At 42.1% G+C, this 16,412-nt stretch overlaps 1 protein-coding gene across 1 annotated transcript in view; it reads right to left on the bottom strand.

Moving 5' to 3' along the window:
- Positions 1-16,412, bottom strand: part of ALG6 (ALG6 alpha-1,3-glucosyltransferase) — a 34,513-nt gene that overhangs the window by 2,882 nt on the left and 15,219 nt on the right. Inside the window, exons 5-13 of the mRNA XM_004588729.4 lie at positions 15,466-15,548; positions 14,438-14,502; positions 8,078-8,263; positions 7,047-7,182; positions 5,053-5,138; positions 3,339-3,423; positions 1,614-1,684; positions 522-590; positions 203-401 (exon numbers count right to left, since the gene is read on the bottom strand). Of these exons, the coding sequence (XP_004588786.2) occupies positions 203-401; positions 522-590; positions 1,614-1,684; positions 3,339-3,423; positions 5,053-5,138; positions 7,047-7,182; positions 8,078-8,263; positions 14,438-14,502; positions 15,466-15,548 (980 nt within the window). The remainder of the gene's footprint in view (positions 1-202; positions 402-521; positions 591-1,613; positions 1,685-3,338; positions 3,424-5,052; positions 5,139-7,046; positions 7,183-8,077; positions 8,264-14,437; positions 14,503-15,465; positions 15,549-16,412) is intronic.

Here is a 16,412-nt window from a genome sequence, read left to right as displayed (position 1 = left end):
CAAGGTTTCTTCTTGGAGTAACAAAGTTCCATTACGATGAGATATACAGATCTGTATACATACTTCAGATCACTCCATTAGACACCTTAAGAGAATGACTTTATTTGAATTACATATCGAAAGCTAGAAAATTTTTTTCAGTGATATAAAAATGCAAGGAGATGCTAAGAAAGTACCAATTTTAAGAAACAGAACAACTTACCAAATACTGTATAATTCTGGGAAGGAATTTAAATCTTGGGAGATAGCTCCTTACAAAAATGGAAAAAGATTTCAGCTGCAATTCTTCTTCACCAACATTTTCAAATATGGAGAAGCACGTTGCACAAACCGTGAAGAAGGCCATCACTGTCACCAGCAGGGGCATGAGGAGGCCATCCTTTAAAAGGAGAGGCAGCATACTGGAAGGGAAAACAGGACACATCAGAGGAGACCCGTCCACTCAAACTGCTTGCAAAACCATTTCAATGAGCTCACAAGCATCAAACCCAAAACAGCATATGGAAATTGGTCTGACTCACCTAAATGTTGACACCAGTAAAAACCAAGTTGCCATAAAAGGAATTTCATTTAAGACTAAGCAGACAGGTCTAAAATGAAAAAAAAAAAAAAAAAAGCTAATATTACAGAATACAGTTTCAACCCTATCTGCAAAAATATAAACACATTTTATCAGTGGTTTTCTTGAATACCCTAAAAAAAGGCAGGAAGGTCATAGAAAATAGTGATTTTTTTAAAAAAAATTAAAATCCAAGCAAAATTAGTATGGACACATATAGTATCAATTTGTAACTGGAAAACTGCTTCCAACATTCTGCTTAATGGAACTTTTTTTTCTGTCACCCACACAGTAACTGAAGGGAAGGATCAGACAGGCAGAACAAATGCCCAAGTTCCCAAATGGGACCGAACCTGTGCAAGACCAACCTGCTACCGCGTGTAACTCGAATGTGGGCTTCAGCAGATGGTATTGAGTAGTCCTACTGGGCTGTGGGGATCGCAGACTATTGTGTTCAGAGTAAAAAAGCTGTCTACACAGGCCAGCCCAGCTTCCTAGGAGGCTGCGCAATGAGATTTAGTCACTGATCCTTCTGCACATGTATGTGCAGTGAAAGCAGGCTGTGCAGTATAGTCATGGGGTGGCACTGACCTGGCGAAAGATGCAAGTATTCCAAAGTGCTCTGGGTAAATACCATTTTAATATCAGGATAATCTCTACCCTCCCACCCCACCCCCTGCAGTATTATCCAGTTCTTTCCAAGAAGACTAAGAAGAAATCTAATGTTCTTAAAATAATAGGAAGTTCCAATCAAGTCAAAACAAAAGTCTTGGGGAAGCAAACAGAAAAGCCGAGAGGAGGAGACCCAGGCCAGCCCTGCGGGGCACCCGGGAGAGCACGAGGAGTGACTTGGGAAGGCTCCAAGCGGAGGCCTCTGGAGAACAAAGTTTCACACAGAAAACACATCAAAAAGACAGGAACATTTCAGGCATAATGCTGACCTGTATGCTTTAATGTTTGCAAAGACATAACCAGTATTTCTATAGTTTATATAAGTTATAAAATTGATATAAGCACATGATAGCAAATGTATACTACAAACATTTCTACTTACAATGATGCCAAGAGAATTGACTTCTCATGCACTTGGAAAGAAAACAGAAAGAATGAGAGCGCACAGCCAACCTGTAAGAGAACATGGGGAGGAGGAGGTATGACAGCTGACCAAACAGGTCAACTGAATTATGGATCTAAACCAGACACTTTAAGTGACACTTTCAGCATTTTGCAGGTTCTATATTGAAGTAAGATGGAAAATATATAGCACTAATACACATAATATTTCCAACAAATTTAAGAATCAAATATTTTTTGAAAAAAATGATTACAAAGCTACAATAACTTCACTGAGAATCTGGTGTTAATAAACAAAATCCAATAGCTCTCAGACACATCAGTCGCACCTTCATCCTCCTTGGAATGTCTGACAATTTAAATGAAAAAGCACGAAAAAGCCCAAGATCCAAAACGGACAAAGCCAATTTATTTCAGTGGTTTTAAAATGTATACTTCAATAAAATATAGGAAATGTCTTCTAAATTAATCGCTTGCCATTTGGGGTTTTAAATTTAAAAAGCACTGAGATCCATTTTCATTCATTTGTATTCTCTACAACAGACATCCATCTACAGACATCCACCCAGTTCTCAAGCAAAACTGAATCACTATCTTGCATGTTACACATCTAACCCACTAGCAAATCCCACCTAAAGCTCCTCCAAAATACAGCACGCACACTTATCTACAGTCCCCTCTGCTGACGGTGGCAGAGGAGTGGTCTAAACCTCTTGGTCTGTCAGAGGATCTGGGTCTGATACTTGGCTCCGGCTCCTGGCTCCAGCTTCTGGTTCATGAAGAAGCTAGGAGGCACCTGAGATGGCTCCAGCAGGGGCGTCCTGCCACTGATGTGGGAAGCCTCACGTTCAGCCTGGCCCAGGTGCAGCCAGCGCAAGCCTTGGGGGATGGAGCCGGCAGGTAAGACTGCTCTCTCGCTCCCAATATTAAAAACAAAAAAGCTATTTTTTATGATTTTATAAGCCAAGGCACATACAATAGAGAGAATCATGGAAATGTGAATAAAATATAGAAAACACACCCAGTTCATCTTCAAACAGTGCCAAGCCATCTTCCTAAACACACAGCTACCCCCTGCTTAGAAGGCATGATTATCTCCTCTTGCACACAAATTAAACACCGAATCTTTTTAACCAAATTTTTAGAATGTTATCTTCTTTCACCCTTATTCATAACAGATTGTCTCCTGCCTTGAGCACATGCCACATACATGCACACACCCAATTTCATGAGCAGTTCCAGAACGTTCCCCGTTACTTCCCGACTCTTGAGCATCTTTCTACCTTCTTGGATCTTACCTGCTATAGAGCCTGCTTTTCCAAATCCTCCCCAACTTTCAAAATGCAGTTCAGGCCCCACTTAAAGCACCTTTTCAAAATCTTCCCTCAAGTTACCACCTCCCTTTCCCACACCATCACAGGACTTCATCTGTGCCTGACGTATTTTAACCATCATTCTGCCTAATAACAATTATGTGAACATGTTTATTGTCACTGTTTTGTCTTCCCTCATCACTAACAATCCAGAAATTAAACAGCTATTGAATCAAATTCTGATTGTTCAGCACAGCATCTCAGACAACAAATGACAAAGAATGTTTTATTTCCAGTTCCAATAAGTCCTATTCAAAGTAAGAACATAATTATCTGCATTTTCAAGTGATCGGTTACAGCAATTAAGTATATCTAAATACTGGGAAACTCACCAGGGTAAATTTGAATCCTTTGAGAGAGGGCTGAAGCATTAATTTTATACATGCAGGAAGCAGACTCAGAAATGTAAAACAAAAGCTAAAAAAGTAATAAAAACAAAATAATTTCTGTAGTTATAAAATTCAGCTAAATAAAATAATTTTAGAAAATAAGGCTCACATTATTTATCAACTTCAAACTAAAGTTAATTTTTATTTTTTTTACTTTAAGGTCAAATAATATCTAAATCTACACATGGATATTTACAGATATACTTTTTTAAAGATACAATTATTTTTATTTAAAAGGCAGATTTTACAGAGAGGAGAAATAGGTCTTCCACCCACTGATTCACTCCCCAAATGACCACAATGACTGGAGCTGAGCTGATCCAGAGCTGGGATAGGAGCTTCCTCCCTACCTCCCACATGGGTGCCGAGGTCCCAGGTCTTCTGCCACAATCCACTGCCCTCCGAAGGTTATTAGCAGAGAGCTGGATCAGAAGTGGAGCAGCAGGGACATGAACCAGAGCTCACATGGGATAACAGTGCCACAGGGTGGAGGATTAACCTACAGTGCCACTGCGCCGGCCCCTATATGTATGTGTGTGTGTGTGTGTGTGTATGCTTTTATACGTGATCAAATGATACACAAAACATAACACTAAATATTTCTTACATTATTTTAATATTTAATATCATGCACAGAAAAGAAACAAAGACATATAGTTGGAGGCCAGTTATCCCACTCTGGTGGTTTTGTGACCTGCCGACTTGGTGAGGCTGAACTACTGGCCGCAGAACTTCCTGGGAGGTCTCCTGTTAGGGTGGGCCCCAAGACTGGAGGGTGGAAGGAGGTGGCGCCCATCTCCCAGTCACTCAAACACTGATCTAGGGAACAGACTGCACAGCACAAATCCATGCCCAGCTGGCAGTACATAAGCTCAGGTGCAGGGTCCTGGGGGCCTGACAGCGTGGAGCTCCGCACAAGGTGGCTCAGGCCTCCCATGAGAACAGCTGGGTGCAAAGGACACTGGTTCCCTCCAGGGAGTCCTGCTTGCCTCCTGCACTTCTGATTTAGCTAGTCCCACAACGGCAGAGCCAGCTTCTACACACATAGCTGATCCCCTACTAGTTCTCCTTGGCTTGACACTAACACATCGCGGCCAGCCAGGAATCTTCAAGATAATTTTAAGCCTGGTACTCTCTGTCAGGTGTATTCTCCAAGAAGAAAATCAGGTAAGTCCAGTGGTACAGGAGGTAGAGACAAAAGCTGTGACACCAGGATCCCATATGGGTTCAGGTCCCAGCTGCTCATCTTCCCACCCACCTCCTGCTGATGTGCCTGGGAAAGCAGCAGAAAATGGTCCCAGTACTTGTGGCTGGCCCTGCCGCCTCTGCAGGAAACCTGATGGAGTTCCTGGCTTGGGGCTGAGGTTCAGCCCTGGCAATGGTGACCATCTGGAGGTGAACCAGTGGGAGGAAGATCTCTCTCTCTCCCTCTCTGCTCTGTCACTCAGGCTTCCAAACAAATAAATCAATCTCAGTCACAATTCAGGAAAGATGTTCCTATAAACAATTCAAATAAAGTTCTGAACAGAGGAATCAGTTCTAAGTGACGTGGAAAAGTCACCACCGAAGAACACCTCACTCCCTAAGGATCAACAGATACTATCCTAGTACTTTGAAGAAGCTTCCATAAACACTAGAGACAATCTGGGCCTCTTACCTGATTAGTATCTGGATGTCACGTGGTAAAATATCCTTAATCTTCAGAAAAACACTGAAGCTGCACCAAACATTGGCTACTTTATCCTAAAAAGAGATGCGTTATTTTTATATGACAGTGCCAAGAAGTACGAGACCTACAGAGCAGAGTGAGTAGGCAAAGCTCCGAGACATGTGGGGCTTGTATTCAGTTATAACAAAGTAGATGAGGCCTCAATGCCATGAGCACGAACACATGCGCATTCTCAGCTTTCTTCCGTGATGGGAACTGATCTAAATCAACAGTCACTCCCAAGAAAATACTTAACTGTTTTTCAAAGAGCAGTACACTAACTCCTAAACACTGAAGTTACTCAACTTGGGAAATTTTTCTGAAGAAACTTTGTTTTTCCTAATTTGTAACACACATAATATAGTTGACCTGTCTTTTCACACACCTGAATTTACTTAAAGTAACCTACCAGCTACCAGCAATGGTGAGAGCTAGTTACTACGAAATGAAGTTTAAAGAGGTTAGTGGTTACTCTACAATCACTGTCTTCACTGGGTTTGTAACCACAGCCCTCATGCTGATCACCCCATCCTTTGCATGGCTGCTTGATGCACAGCCATGGGGGTCCAGCACCAAGAGAGTTACCTCCTGCCAATCACACAAGGCTGTGGGGCCCAGCACCAAGAAGAGTCACCTCCTGCCAATGGGCCCATCCTGCCTCTCTCCATCGCAGCCAAGAAAACGCTCTCTGCCTTTAAGGGTGACAGTGAACGGAAGACCCCGGGAACACCATATGTGTGCTGCTCATGTGTATAATTACTATGATAAATGAGACTTGTGAAATGGAACATAACACAAATAACCAGGCAGTTTATGTGGAAAATTATACTTTTCTTTATACTGGTGTTTAAAGGTTAAGTGTCACAGAAAGCAGCAGCTCTGAGCAATTTCCAAATCACAGCTCTGTCCTCGCCATGTGAATCCCAGTTTTCTTATCTGTAAAGTGGGAATAACAGCTACTCCAAAGCTACTGTAAGGATCAAATACAATTACAGGGGCATGTGTGGCACCTGGTAGGTGGTGGTGAAATAACAGTGAGTACTATTGCACATATCATCCCCACCAGCCCACACTCACACTCTCCTGTTCCTTCACGATAAATTCCTCCCTTAGTTTCTTTCAACTTGCAGTTCTATAAACCTATAAACCCACTGAACAATTATGGAAATTTATACACTCAAAAAATTTGAAAAATAGATACGTTTTTCTATGTCTTAAAAGAAATGCTATTCAAAACTAAATTACTGTAACTATGTTGTCTCTAACTTTATTAAAGGCCTTCTTTTGCAGAAAAAAACCAGTTTAATTTCATGACTAAATTTAAGTGGTCAAATTATTCTTGCAATAAAAGTTTAACAAGAGTGATTAAACTACCATTAAATGAAATGAGAGATTCTCATTAAAAATTACTGTGAGTGAAGGTTTTATCTCTCAAAAGGAATTATAAGATCTTTCTGAAGCAAACATGATTATTAGTTTAACAAATAATTTCCTAAGCCAAAAATTACAGAGCTGTTAGCTTGCTAGCTACATCTTTTCATGCTTTGTTTCACATCGGACACTATTTATTTCATTAGCAAAATGGGTAACTGAATTATAGATCTGATGATGGCATAAATATTACCGATTCATGTATTGTACTAGATAGTGCCAGCTGGCTCACACACTGGATAAGATAGCTGGCAAGACTGCAGGGCGACCTCAGATACAAGAAGGAAACAATATGGACATAATAGACTTACCCACTTCCCTACTGCCCCTGAACCTTTTTACCGTAATTAACTATGTAAAGATTGTCAACAATATAATTAAAAAAAAAAAAAAAGACTGCAAGGGGAAACAGCTGACATTCCTAATCCTTCTGGCTTATAGCCAGAAGATCCCAAAGGTCACAGGGGAGGGGAGGTCACAAGAAGAAATGAGAGGAAATTTTCAGAACTCACCTCAAACAGACCCCGATCCACTGGGAAGAGTCTCCTGACAACCTGCAGGGTCTGCTCCTTGTCTGTGAAGAATGGCAGCCAACAGAGGATGAAGGAAGTGGCGACCGTGCATGCCAGCTTAACGAGCAGCACAAGCCTACAACACAGGCGCGACAGTTAGGGCACAGTCACTGAGCCTGAAAAATCACCCAAAGCTCCTGGAATACAACAAAAGCCACCAACACAGGCTCCAGAGCGGAGTCTGCTCAAATCAGAGTTGAAAACCGCACAATTAAGAGGTGCACTTCTCCACCCAAAAGGCTGCTCTCATTCTCCTAGTTAACATGGAACTAGATGCCATTTCTCGGGGAATAAAGGCATGTGGCCATGATGAGAAATGTCAAATGGGGACATGGTTCTAAAAGCGTCTAATGTAATAAGCTCTAAAGTGATAAAAACCCTACAGCAATGCTCTAACAGGCCAATTCACATTACTTCCAGTAAATGAACACTGATCAAAGGATTTCTCTAGTTGGGAATATTTAAAATACAAGAGTATGGAATATGACTTAATCTCTCTGTTCCCACTTACCCATAACCAACTCATTTATAGGACAATACTAATAGACAAAGTGAAAGACGCCCTCTTTCTAGGTAAGTATGACATACATATACATTCTCTTAAGTAAATCTTGGAATTCTGGAATTTAAAAAATACTACTACTCCTCCTACTACTAATAATAATAAAGGCAGTGGACAACTGGCCTAGCAGCCAAGATCCCTGTCTCCCACATCAGAGTGCCTGGGTTCGAGTCCCGATTGCACGTATTATGACTCCAGTTCCCACCAACGCGGGCCCTGAGAGGTGGCAGTGATGGCTCCAGTAATCAGGCTCCTGCCACCCATGAGGGTAACCTGGGCTGAGTTCCCAGCTCCGGGCTCTGCCCCAGCCCAGCTCTGATGCTGGTGGGCATCTGGAGAGTGAACCAACTGAAAGGGGCATGCTCACACTCACTCGCTGCCACTTCCAAAAAAGAAAAAGGTTACTCACCCTTTTCCTTTGAGGCCTTTTTTTAAACACTTGCCAAGTAGAAAGCAAAAAAATGGCAAGGAATGGTAAAGCTCCATCTGCTTATAATTTAAAGCTAAGCAAAATGCCAGTGACCCTAACAGGTCCCAGTCATGACACACTCCGAGAACACCCCACAAAGCAAAGCCAAGACTCACAGAATTATACATGTGCCCGTGTCAAGGAAATTACTGCAAAAATTAAAACAAATCCTACGTGCTACAGAGCATATTTCTTCTGATGTTTAAGAAGAAATACTAAAATAATTAGCAAATGTAAGGCTCTATGTAATAGTTACAAGTATATTAAATCTGCTAAGCAGGAAGTGATCTGTTTAGGCTTAAAAGAGCAATATGCGGCTGTTGCAGTAGCATAGTAAGCTAATCCTCCATTTGGGAAGCTAGTGTCCCTTATGAGCACTGGGTTCATGTCCTGACTGCTCCACTTCTAATCCAGCTCCCTGCTAATGGCCTAGGAAAACAGCAAAAGATGGCCCAAGTGCTTGGGCCCTTTCACCCACACAGGAGACTCAGAAGAGGCTCCTGGCTCCTTGCTTCAGACCAGGCCAGCTCCAGCTGTTATGGCCATTTGGGAGGTGAACTAACGGAGGGAAAATCTGTTTCTCCTCCTCTCTCTGCAACTCTGCATTTCAAATCTTAAAAAATAATTTAAACAAATTAAAACTGCAGGCAGGCATTTGGCACAGCAGTCAGGATGCTGCTTAAAATGCCAGTATCCCATATCACAGTACCTGACTTCTGACTCCGGGTTCCTGCTAATCAGCACACTTGCAGGCAACAGTAATAACCCAAGGGCTTGGGTCGCTGCACCCACATAGAAGACAACAGTTCCAAGCTCCTAGCTTTGGCGTCAGTCAGCACTCGCTCTTGTGGCCAAATGAGAAGTAAGCTAGTAGATAGGAGCTCTCTATAAATTTTAAATAAATAATAAAAATGTTTTTAAAAGTTAATGATCTCATCCTTCCTCTAAAATTATTATATTCCTTGTACCAGTAATAAAGACGTTTAATTAGCAATTAACACTCTTAAAATTTTTTTAATTTTTATTGGAAAGCCAGATTTACAGAGAGAAGGAGAGACAGAGAGAAAGATCTTTCGTCCACTGGCTCAATCCCCAAGTGGCTGCAAAGGCTGGAACTGAGCCGATTCGAAACCAGGAGTCAGGAGCTTGTTCTGGGTCTCCCACACGGGTGCAGGGTCCCGAGGCTTTAAGCCGTCCTCTGCTGCTTTCCCAGGCCACAAGCTGGGAGCTGGACAGGAAGTGCAGCAGCCAGGATACGAACCAGTGCCCATATGGGATTCCGGTGCATGCAAGGGAAGGACTTTAATCAACAGGCTACCACACCAGGCCCAATACTGTTAATTTAAAAATCAAAATTCTATTTTCTTTTCAAACAGTGGGCTAGGCACTCACATTTACCTCCTCTCCTTCCTGGGAACCCTTTAAAATGATAAGGAACTGAAAAAGTCTTAAATTTCACAGCCATAAAGAGAACATAATGCTGGATTATGCTAATGACTTTCACACAGTTCTAAGACAGAAGTAGGAAGAAACAAAACAGGATGCAAGGAGCCACAGCACGGGGTGGATGACTCAGGGACCAATCCACAGAACCTGGGTACGCAACAAGCTTGGCATGCCAAGTAACACGTGAGAAAGAAAACAAGGGCACTCAGCGAAAATGCCTGGACTGGAAAGTCAAACCTCACCCTCGTCCTGTGCAAAGAGGAGCTGGCCCTGACTTCTCCTGTGCAACTAAACAAGAAACAGTTCCTCCAAGAAATGGAAGCAACTGCCCAGGCAGCCAGTACAGAGGGGAGCACTGCAGCAGAGCGCTGCACCTGTGGACACTTAAGGACGCCAGGGGTGGAGGCCACCTCCTTGCCCATTGATCCCATGCAGGGGGTGTTCACATTTTTCCTTTTCCTTTTTTTTGGTTCTCTAATTACCTACTTATCTGAAAGAATCACAGGGAGAGAGAGATAGAAACAGAGACAGATTTTCCATCCACTGGCTCATTCCCCAGATGGCAGCAACAGCCAGTGCTGAGCCAGGCCAATACCAGGAGCCTGAAGCCTTATCTGGGTCTCCCATGTGGGAGCAGGGGCCCCAATACTTGTGTCATTTTCTTCTGCTTTCCTGGACACATTATCAGAAAGCCACCTCCTGCAATACTTTTTTCTTTAAAGACCTGAGGAAAATGTTTTTGCCACCTGGGGCCACTCATCTGCCACCACCACAAGTGTGTTGGGGGAAGAGGGTGTTTATTTGCCAGGGAAAGTCACTGAGGGCTTCTCTGACATATATAAAATGATTTCTGTAGCTTCCATGGACTAGGCCATTACACCAGCAGGTAACTGAGGAAGCTGAGACAGGGTAGACCAGAAGGAGGAATTGGAAGGTCCTCCCTGAGTCCAGCCAAAGCACCGACACACACGCTCATGAGCTGGGGTCAGGCCAGCACAATTAGGTCACAGTTGATACTCACAAGAGCAGTGTTTTGGAGCAGGTCTGTCAGGGTTGCCTTGACTAGGCTGTAATACCCCCCAGCAAGAATCCAGGATGTGGGTGGGCCACAGCACCTGCCAGCCTATGTAAGAACTGGGGCCAGAAGTGGATCTGGTAGGTGCTTTTTGAGAACAACCCTGCTAAGCAGCAGCACCACCTGTGCCAGAATCGAGCTGGGAGTAGGGTGGGCTAGGCTGTAGCACCTGCAGGCAAAAGCTGGGAGTGGGGGTAGGTTGGGCCAGTGTAAGCTGCAGCACCCACTGAGTGCTAGGGCTGGGCGCAGGCCACACTATGCTATACCACAGCCACAGCAGAACACATGAGAACCAGAGCTAGGGATGGGCTTGGTAGGGAATCTTTGAGAACACGCTGTTAGGTTGCAGCACCAGTGACACGCGAGAGAGCCAGGGCTGGGAGCGGAGAGGGCATAACCAGACAACCACCTGCTGGCTCATGCAACAACCAAGGCTGGGGGGCGGGGAGCATAAGTAAGGGTTCATACGAGTTGCCCCAACTAGCCCAAAACCATTGCACACAAAAATGAGCTAAAGGTGGGCTGGGCTGAACTAGGTTGCAGCACCCACCAATTCACGTAAGAGCCAGGGCTGGGGGCAGACCTGACCAGGCAGTTGTACCCATTGGTACATGCATTGGTTGGTGCAGGAGGCAGACTAAGCAAAACCCTGCACCAGCTCAGATACATGAGAGCAAGGTCTGAAGACATCCCAGGTGAGGTTTCTTAGGAGCTTCCCGACTAGACCACTACATGCGGTCCCCAGTCTCAGGGAAAATCACACAGACATGTAGTCTAATCCTGGAGTACACTGCAGGACTGGGCCATCTCAGTCGCTGATCCACATACAAGAATGGAGAGCCTACCCAGATGAACACAAAAGACAAGACAGCCAGCTCAAGATTTCAAATGCCTCATCAAAAGATGCAAACAAGGACAGTTTGAATGACACTCGGGGCCAGGCTCTAGAACAGGCACCTAGGACTGTGGGCACAGTGAGGTAGACAAGAACAACCAACAGGCCTTAGAATTTCACACCTCTGGTGTCATGAAGTCAATGAATTCTCAGATCCAGACCACTCAAGTAACACCCTTGGAATATTCTTCCCCACACCAGGGCCTCCAGCTACCTTTGCCTCCCTGGGCACTGATATAATACTGTGACCGCAAAAAGCAGCATACTTTCTCCCCCACCCTATCGTGGAGGCAGGAAGGAAAACTGAAACACTTGTCCCACCCACCTTCTCTCCCCATCCATCCTTATGGACATCAGAGGCCCACATGGGTCTACAATCCCATCATCTTTGTAATAGTTTAAAATTAAAAAATAGAAACTAAAAAAAAAAAAAACTGGATGGACCTATGCAGTGAACAAAATAATGATAAAGAACATCTGGGCTGAAACAAATCTTTAAGAAATTCGGAGTTCAAAAGATAAATAATAACAGCAACAAATACCTATATAATGCTGATCATCTCTGAAGAACTGCTTTATGTGTTTTATAAATATTAATCCATTGCATTTATTTGTTTTTTGTTTTTTGTTTTGTTTTGTTTTGCAATCCATTGCATTTTTGAGAGAAGTTTGTATAGTAAGGGATAATATCATTCCCTCATATGAGTGAGCAAAGAAAAGTACATAATGGCTTTTGTAAACGTGTTCATGGGCTGGTGTTGTGGTGTAGCAAAATAAGCCTCTGCCTGCATTGCTGGCATCCCATATGGACGCCTGGAAAGCAACTGAAGATGGCCCAAGTGTCAGGGCCCTTGCAACCACATGGGAGACTCAAAGCAAAATAATTACAAATCTAACAAGTAATCTAATAATTAGACCTACATAAAATGGCCAAGTAGAACACTACTAATAACTATGACCAGAGAACTTAAGACAACTTTTCAAAAATGCCTTTTAGTTTAGTAATTTTCATAAACCAGCTTAAAATTTAGATGTACAGGGCCAGCAGTGGCACAGCAGTGGAGCTGTCATCCGCAATGCCAGCATCCCAGTCCTGGCATTTGAATCCTGGCTACTCCAGTTCTAGCCCAGGTTCCTGCTAATGTGCCTGGGAAAGCAGCAACAGATGATTCAAGTACCTGGGCCCCTGGACCCACATGTGAGACCCAGAAGAAACTTGGGCTCCTGGCTTTGGGGGGTGAACCAGTGGATCCTGGTTACAGCAAATCCTCTCCTTCTGTCTTTCAAATAAATTTTTTAAAAAGCTTTTAAAGAATAAAATACATCCCAGGGCAGGTGTTTGGCCCAGCAGTTAAAGACACCAGCATCCCGCAGCAGAATACTTGTGTTCAAATGCTGGCTGTGGCTTTCCTGGCAGGCAGTGGTGACAGCTCAGGCATTCAGGTTCCTGCTATGGGTGATACGGAGAGCTAGATTATAGTCCTGGGTCCCAGCTTTGGCACCAACCAGACCAGCCAGTGCAGAATTTGACAGAACAGACAAGCAGTCGGGAACTTGCCTACACTCTTCCGCTTTCTTTCCCTTTCCTTCTCTCTACCCTCTTCTCAAAGATACAGTTTTTTAATGTGACCTCACAAAGTGATTTCATAATCCCAAATGATTTCAAAGTTGACTTCAAACACAGGGTTGACATCATTGTGAATTTGCCAGAACGGCTAAAATGAAAAACACAACTGGTAAAAATGGGGACCACATGAAACTTCTACAGCACACCTATGAACGTGTTCACTGATACACCTTTCTTGAAAACAACCCGAGATCAGGAACAGCATTGTGGAGCACCAACCTAAACAAAGCATATCACATAATGCAGCACCAGTTCGAATCCCAGCTGCTCCACCTCCAATCCAGTTCCCTGCTAATGTGCTTGGGAAAGCAGCAGAAGACTGACACCCACATGGGAAACACAAGATAGAGCACTGAGCTAATGCCTTTGGCCAATCCCAGCCCTGGCCACTATGGCCATCTGGGGAGTGAACCAGAGGATGAAATACTTCTTTCTCTGCCTTTCAAATAAATAAATTCATTTTTAAAAATATCTGGTAAATAATCATTTTCACTTCTTTATAATCATTGCTCTCAATATAACCAGGGTATCTGATAGCCATGGTCCTACAAACAGCACCAACAATGGCAAAACTAAATTGGGTTAAGTGGACAGATTTAAGAAGATGATAAAAACAACTGTACATTCAACTATTTTCAAATCTTTTCACAGAAACACATATTAATTACATTATAATACAAATGAATAGAAATCAAAAGAAAAAACTCTCAATTCACTAATCATGTGTTTGCATATTGGTTTCTCCTTTAAGAGGTAGATGGTCATAGATTTATCCTTTAAGATTAATTTTGCTGGATATAAAAAATGCACACCTAAACAGATTTTAATTATTTGGTTTCAGTTTTCGTAATTACCACTACATTACAGCAAGTTTGTTTTAAATGCAAAGGTTGTAATATCGCTCTTTTTTTTTCAAGTAACATTTACAAAGACAAGAGACACATTTTGCCTTTTGAGAACTAGGGGAACGTAGCCACACTCGGCACTCTTCTCCCCACTTTCCAGAAGATGCACATCAGCCACCGACATTTTGTGCCCAAGCCAAACATGTGAAAAAGCAATTGTCCTTTTGATAAATATGTACTGTCTTTCAAGTAAAAATTTGATTCAGAAATTCTTCCACATCATTACAAATATAATTTACAATAGCAAACATCCTAGCAATAATGGATAACATACAAATCAAGCCTAGATTTCATAATATCTAAACTGTCATAATATATAAACTGATTTCATTTCCAGATTAGAAAAGGATACTGAAAATGTCCATGGTCAATAAGAATAAGGCCTGGATACAGCAAGATGCATAACACATTAGCAATCTGTAAAGGAAAATATTAAAAAAAAAAAAAGTCATGTTACTTCAACTCCAACAGCAGGTAACTGTAGTTTTCATTTAACTCAGTTAGCTAGCAAACATTCTTCTGATGTGATAATTGTTTTTTTCGAAATACTTATTTTTATCAAACAAGTTTTCACACAGGTCATTCATAATACTCCAGTAAAAAGGAAATGACTGAATAGCATTTGATTCAGGGAGTACTTTCACAAAGCAAAACAATAACAAATCACAGGTTACTCGAACAATATGGCCTATCTAAAATGACTGAGTAGAAACCTATTATTTAATAACTAAGACCACAGAACATATAACAACTCTTCAAAAATGCCTTTCAATTCACAAACCAGGTTAAAATTCAGATACGCCTGATAAAAATTCAATCGTGGCACAGGCAGTTGAGCTGCTACTTGCTGACCCAGCAGCCCAGTCCTGGCCTCAAGTCCTGGCTGCCCCACTTGCAATCCAGCTCCCTGCTAAAGTGCCTAGGAAAACAGAGAAAAACAGAGGAAGTTCTTGGGGCCTACCACCCACGTGGGAGACCAAGAGGGAGCTCCTGCCTCGACGCCTTTGTGGTCATTTGGAGGAACGAACCAGCAGATGAAAGGTGTCTCTCCTTCTCAAACTCTGCCATTCAAATAAATACAAGCAAGACTTTTTTTAAAAATCCAGAATTATTCATTAAGCAATAAATTCAGCAGTGTGGATTTCAGCAATGTATAACTTCTAAAACTTAGTATATCTTATTATCACTAAAGCATTCAAATGATTACCTCAACTCACACTTCCTACAGGAAAATTAACTGACAGAAACTACACTGTTCCTCATTGTTCCATGTATTCCTTAAGCTTCCTAGTTCCTCACTGTTGTATCTATTCCCTGAGTTTCCTTAGGGCCTACAAACCAATAATAAAACATTTCAAATGGTCGGGCTGAAAAGCATACCTTTTTCTTAGATGAGATTTCTTTTAAACAACAACAGTACAACACCACTGCAGGTATGTAAATCAGCAAATCAGCAATTAAAACTGGAAAAACAAGCAAATCACTTTAAGTATGAGTCCATCTGGACTGACAACAATCCACTCACTCACTCACTCTCCCATCCATCTTATGTCCATCAGCACAGGATCAGCCTTACAGGGACACATCCTACATCCTGATACAACTGACCCCTAACGTTCCCTTCAACTGTGCCTACCTTCAATTCATGCTCACAATGATAAACATATGACAGTTTATGAAGAACTATACTAGTAATATAGGGAAACCCAGTGAGGGGGGATGGGATTGGGGAGGGGTAAGGGAAATCACAGGGCCTAAGGAACTGTATCATAAAATGATAATAATAATAAGTAAAATTTTTAAATAAATATTTAAAAAATACTGTTTTTGCTGCAACTCATGGGTTTTGACATTTTTGTTTTTATTTTCATTTTTTCAGAATAGTTTCTTTTCTCTTAACAAATTCTTCACTGACTCACAGATCACACAGTAGCATCATTCTTTCCAAGAAGGTCTTTGTTTTCTTTCTCATTTCTTTTTCGACATACTGGATATTCAGTAGCATGTTATTTAACTCCTCGGTATTGTGAATTTCTTTAACTTTCTTCCTGTTGTTGATTTTGTTTTATGACCTTTCAATTAAGAGGATATACAGTAACTGTGTAATGGAGATTATCATATCCAGATGTGAGGATACAATGCAGTATGCATCTCTACTTTCAGATCAAAGATGGCCTCCCAGTGAAACTGATAAATATAACTTGACATTAGGATGCTGGACTCTGCCATTGTCCAAATCCACAATGTCAGGATATACTTAATTAGCAAAATGATGGACTTCGGACTGCTAATGAAGGACTACACTATTGTAATAAAATGGGAAAAAT

This window comes from Ochotona princeps, chromosome 2 (assembly GCF_030435755.1).
Source record: "Ochotona princeps isolate mOchPri1 chromosome 2, mOchPri1.hap1, whole genome shotgun sequence".
In the NCBI taxonomy this organism is placed as follows: Eukaryota; Metazoa; Chordata; class Mammalia; order Lagomorpha; family Ochotonidae; genus Ochotona; species Ochotona princeps.
This window is presented reverse-complemented; position numbering and strand designations above follow the sequence as displayed.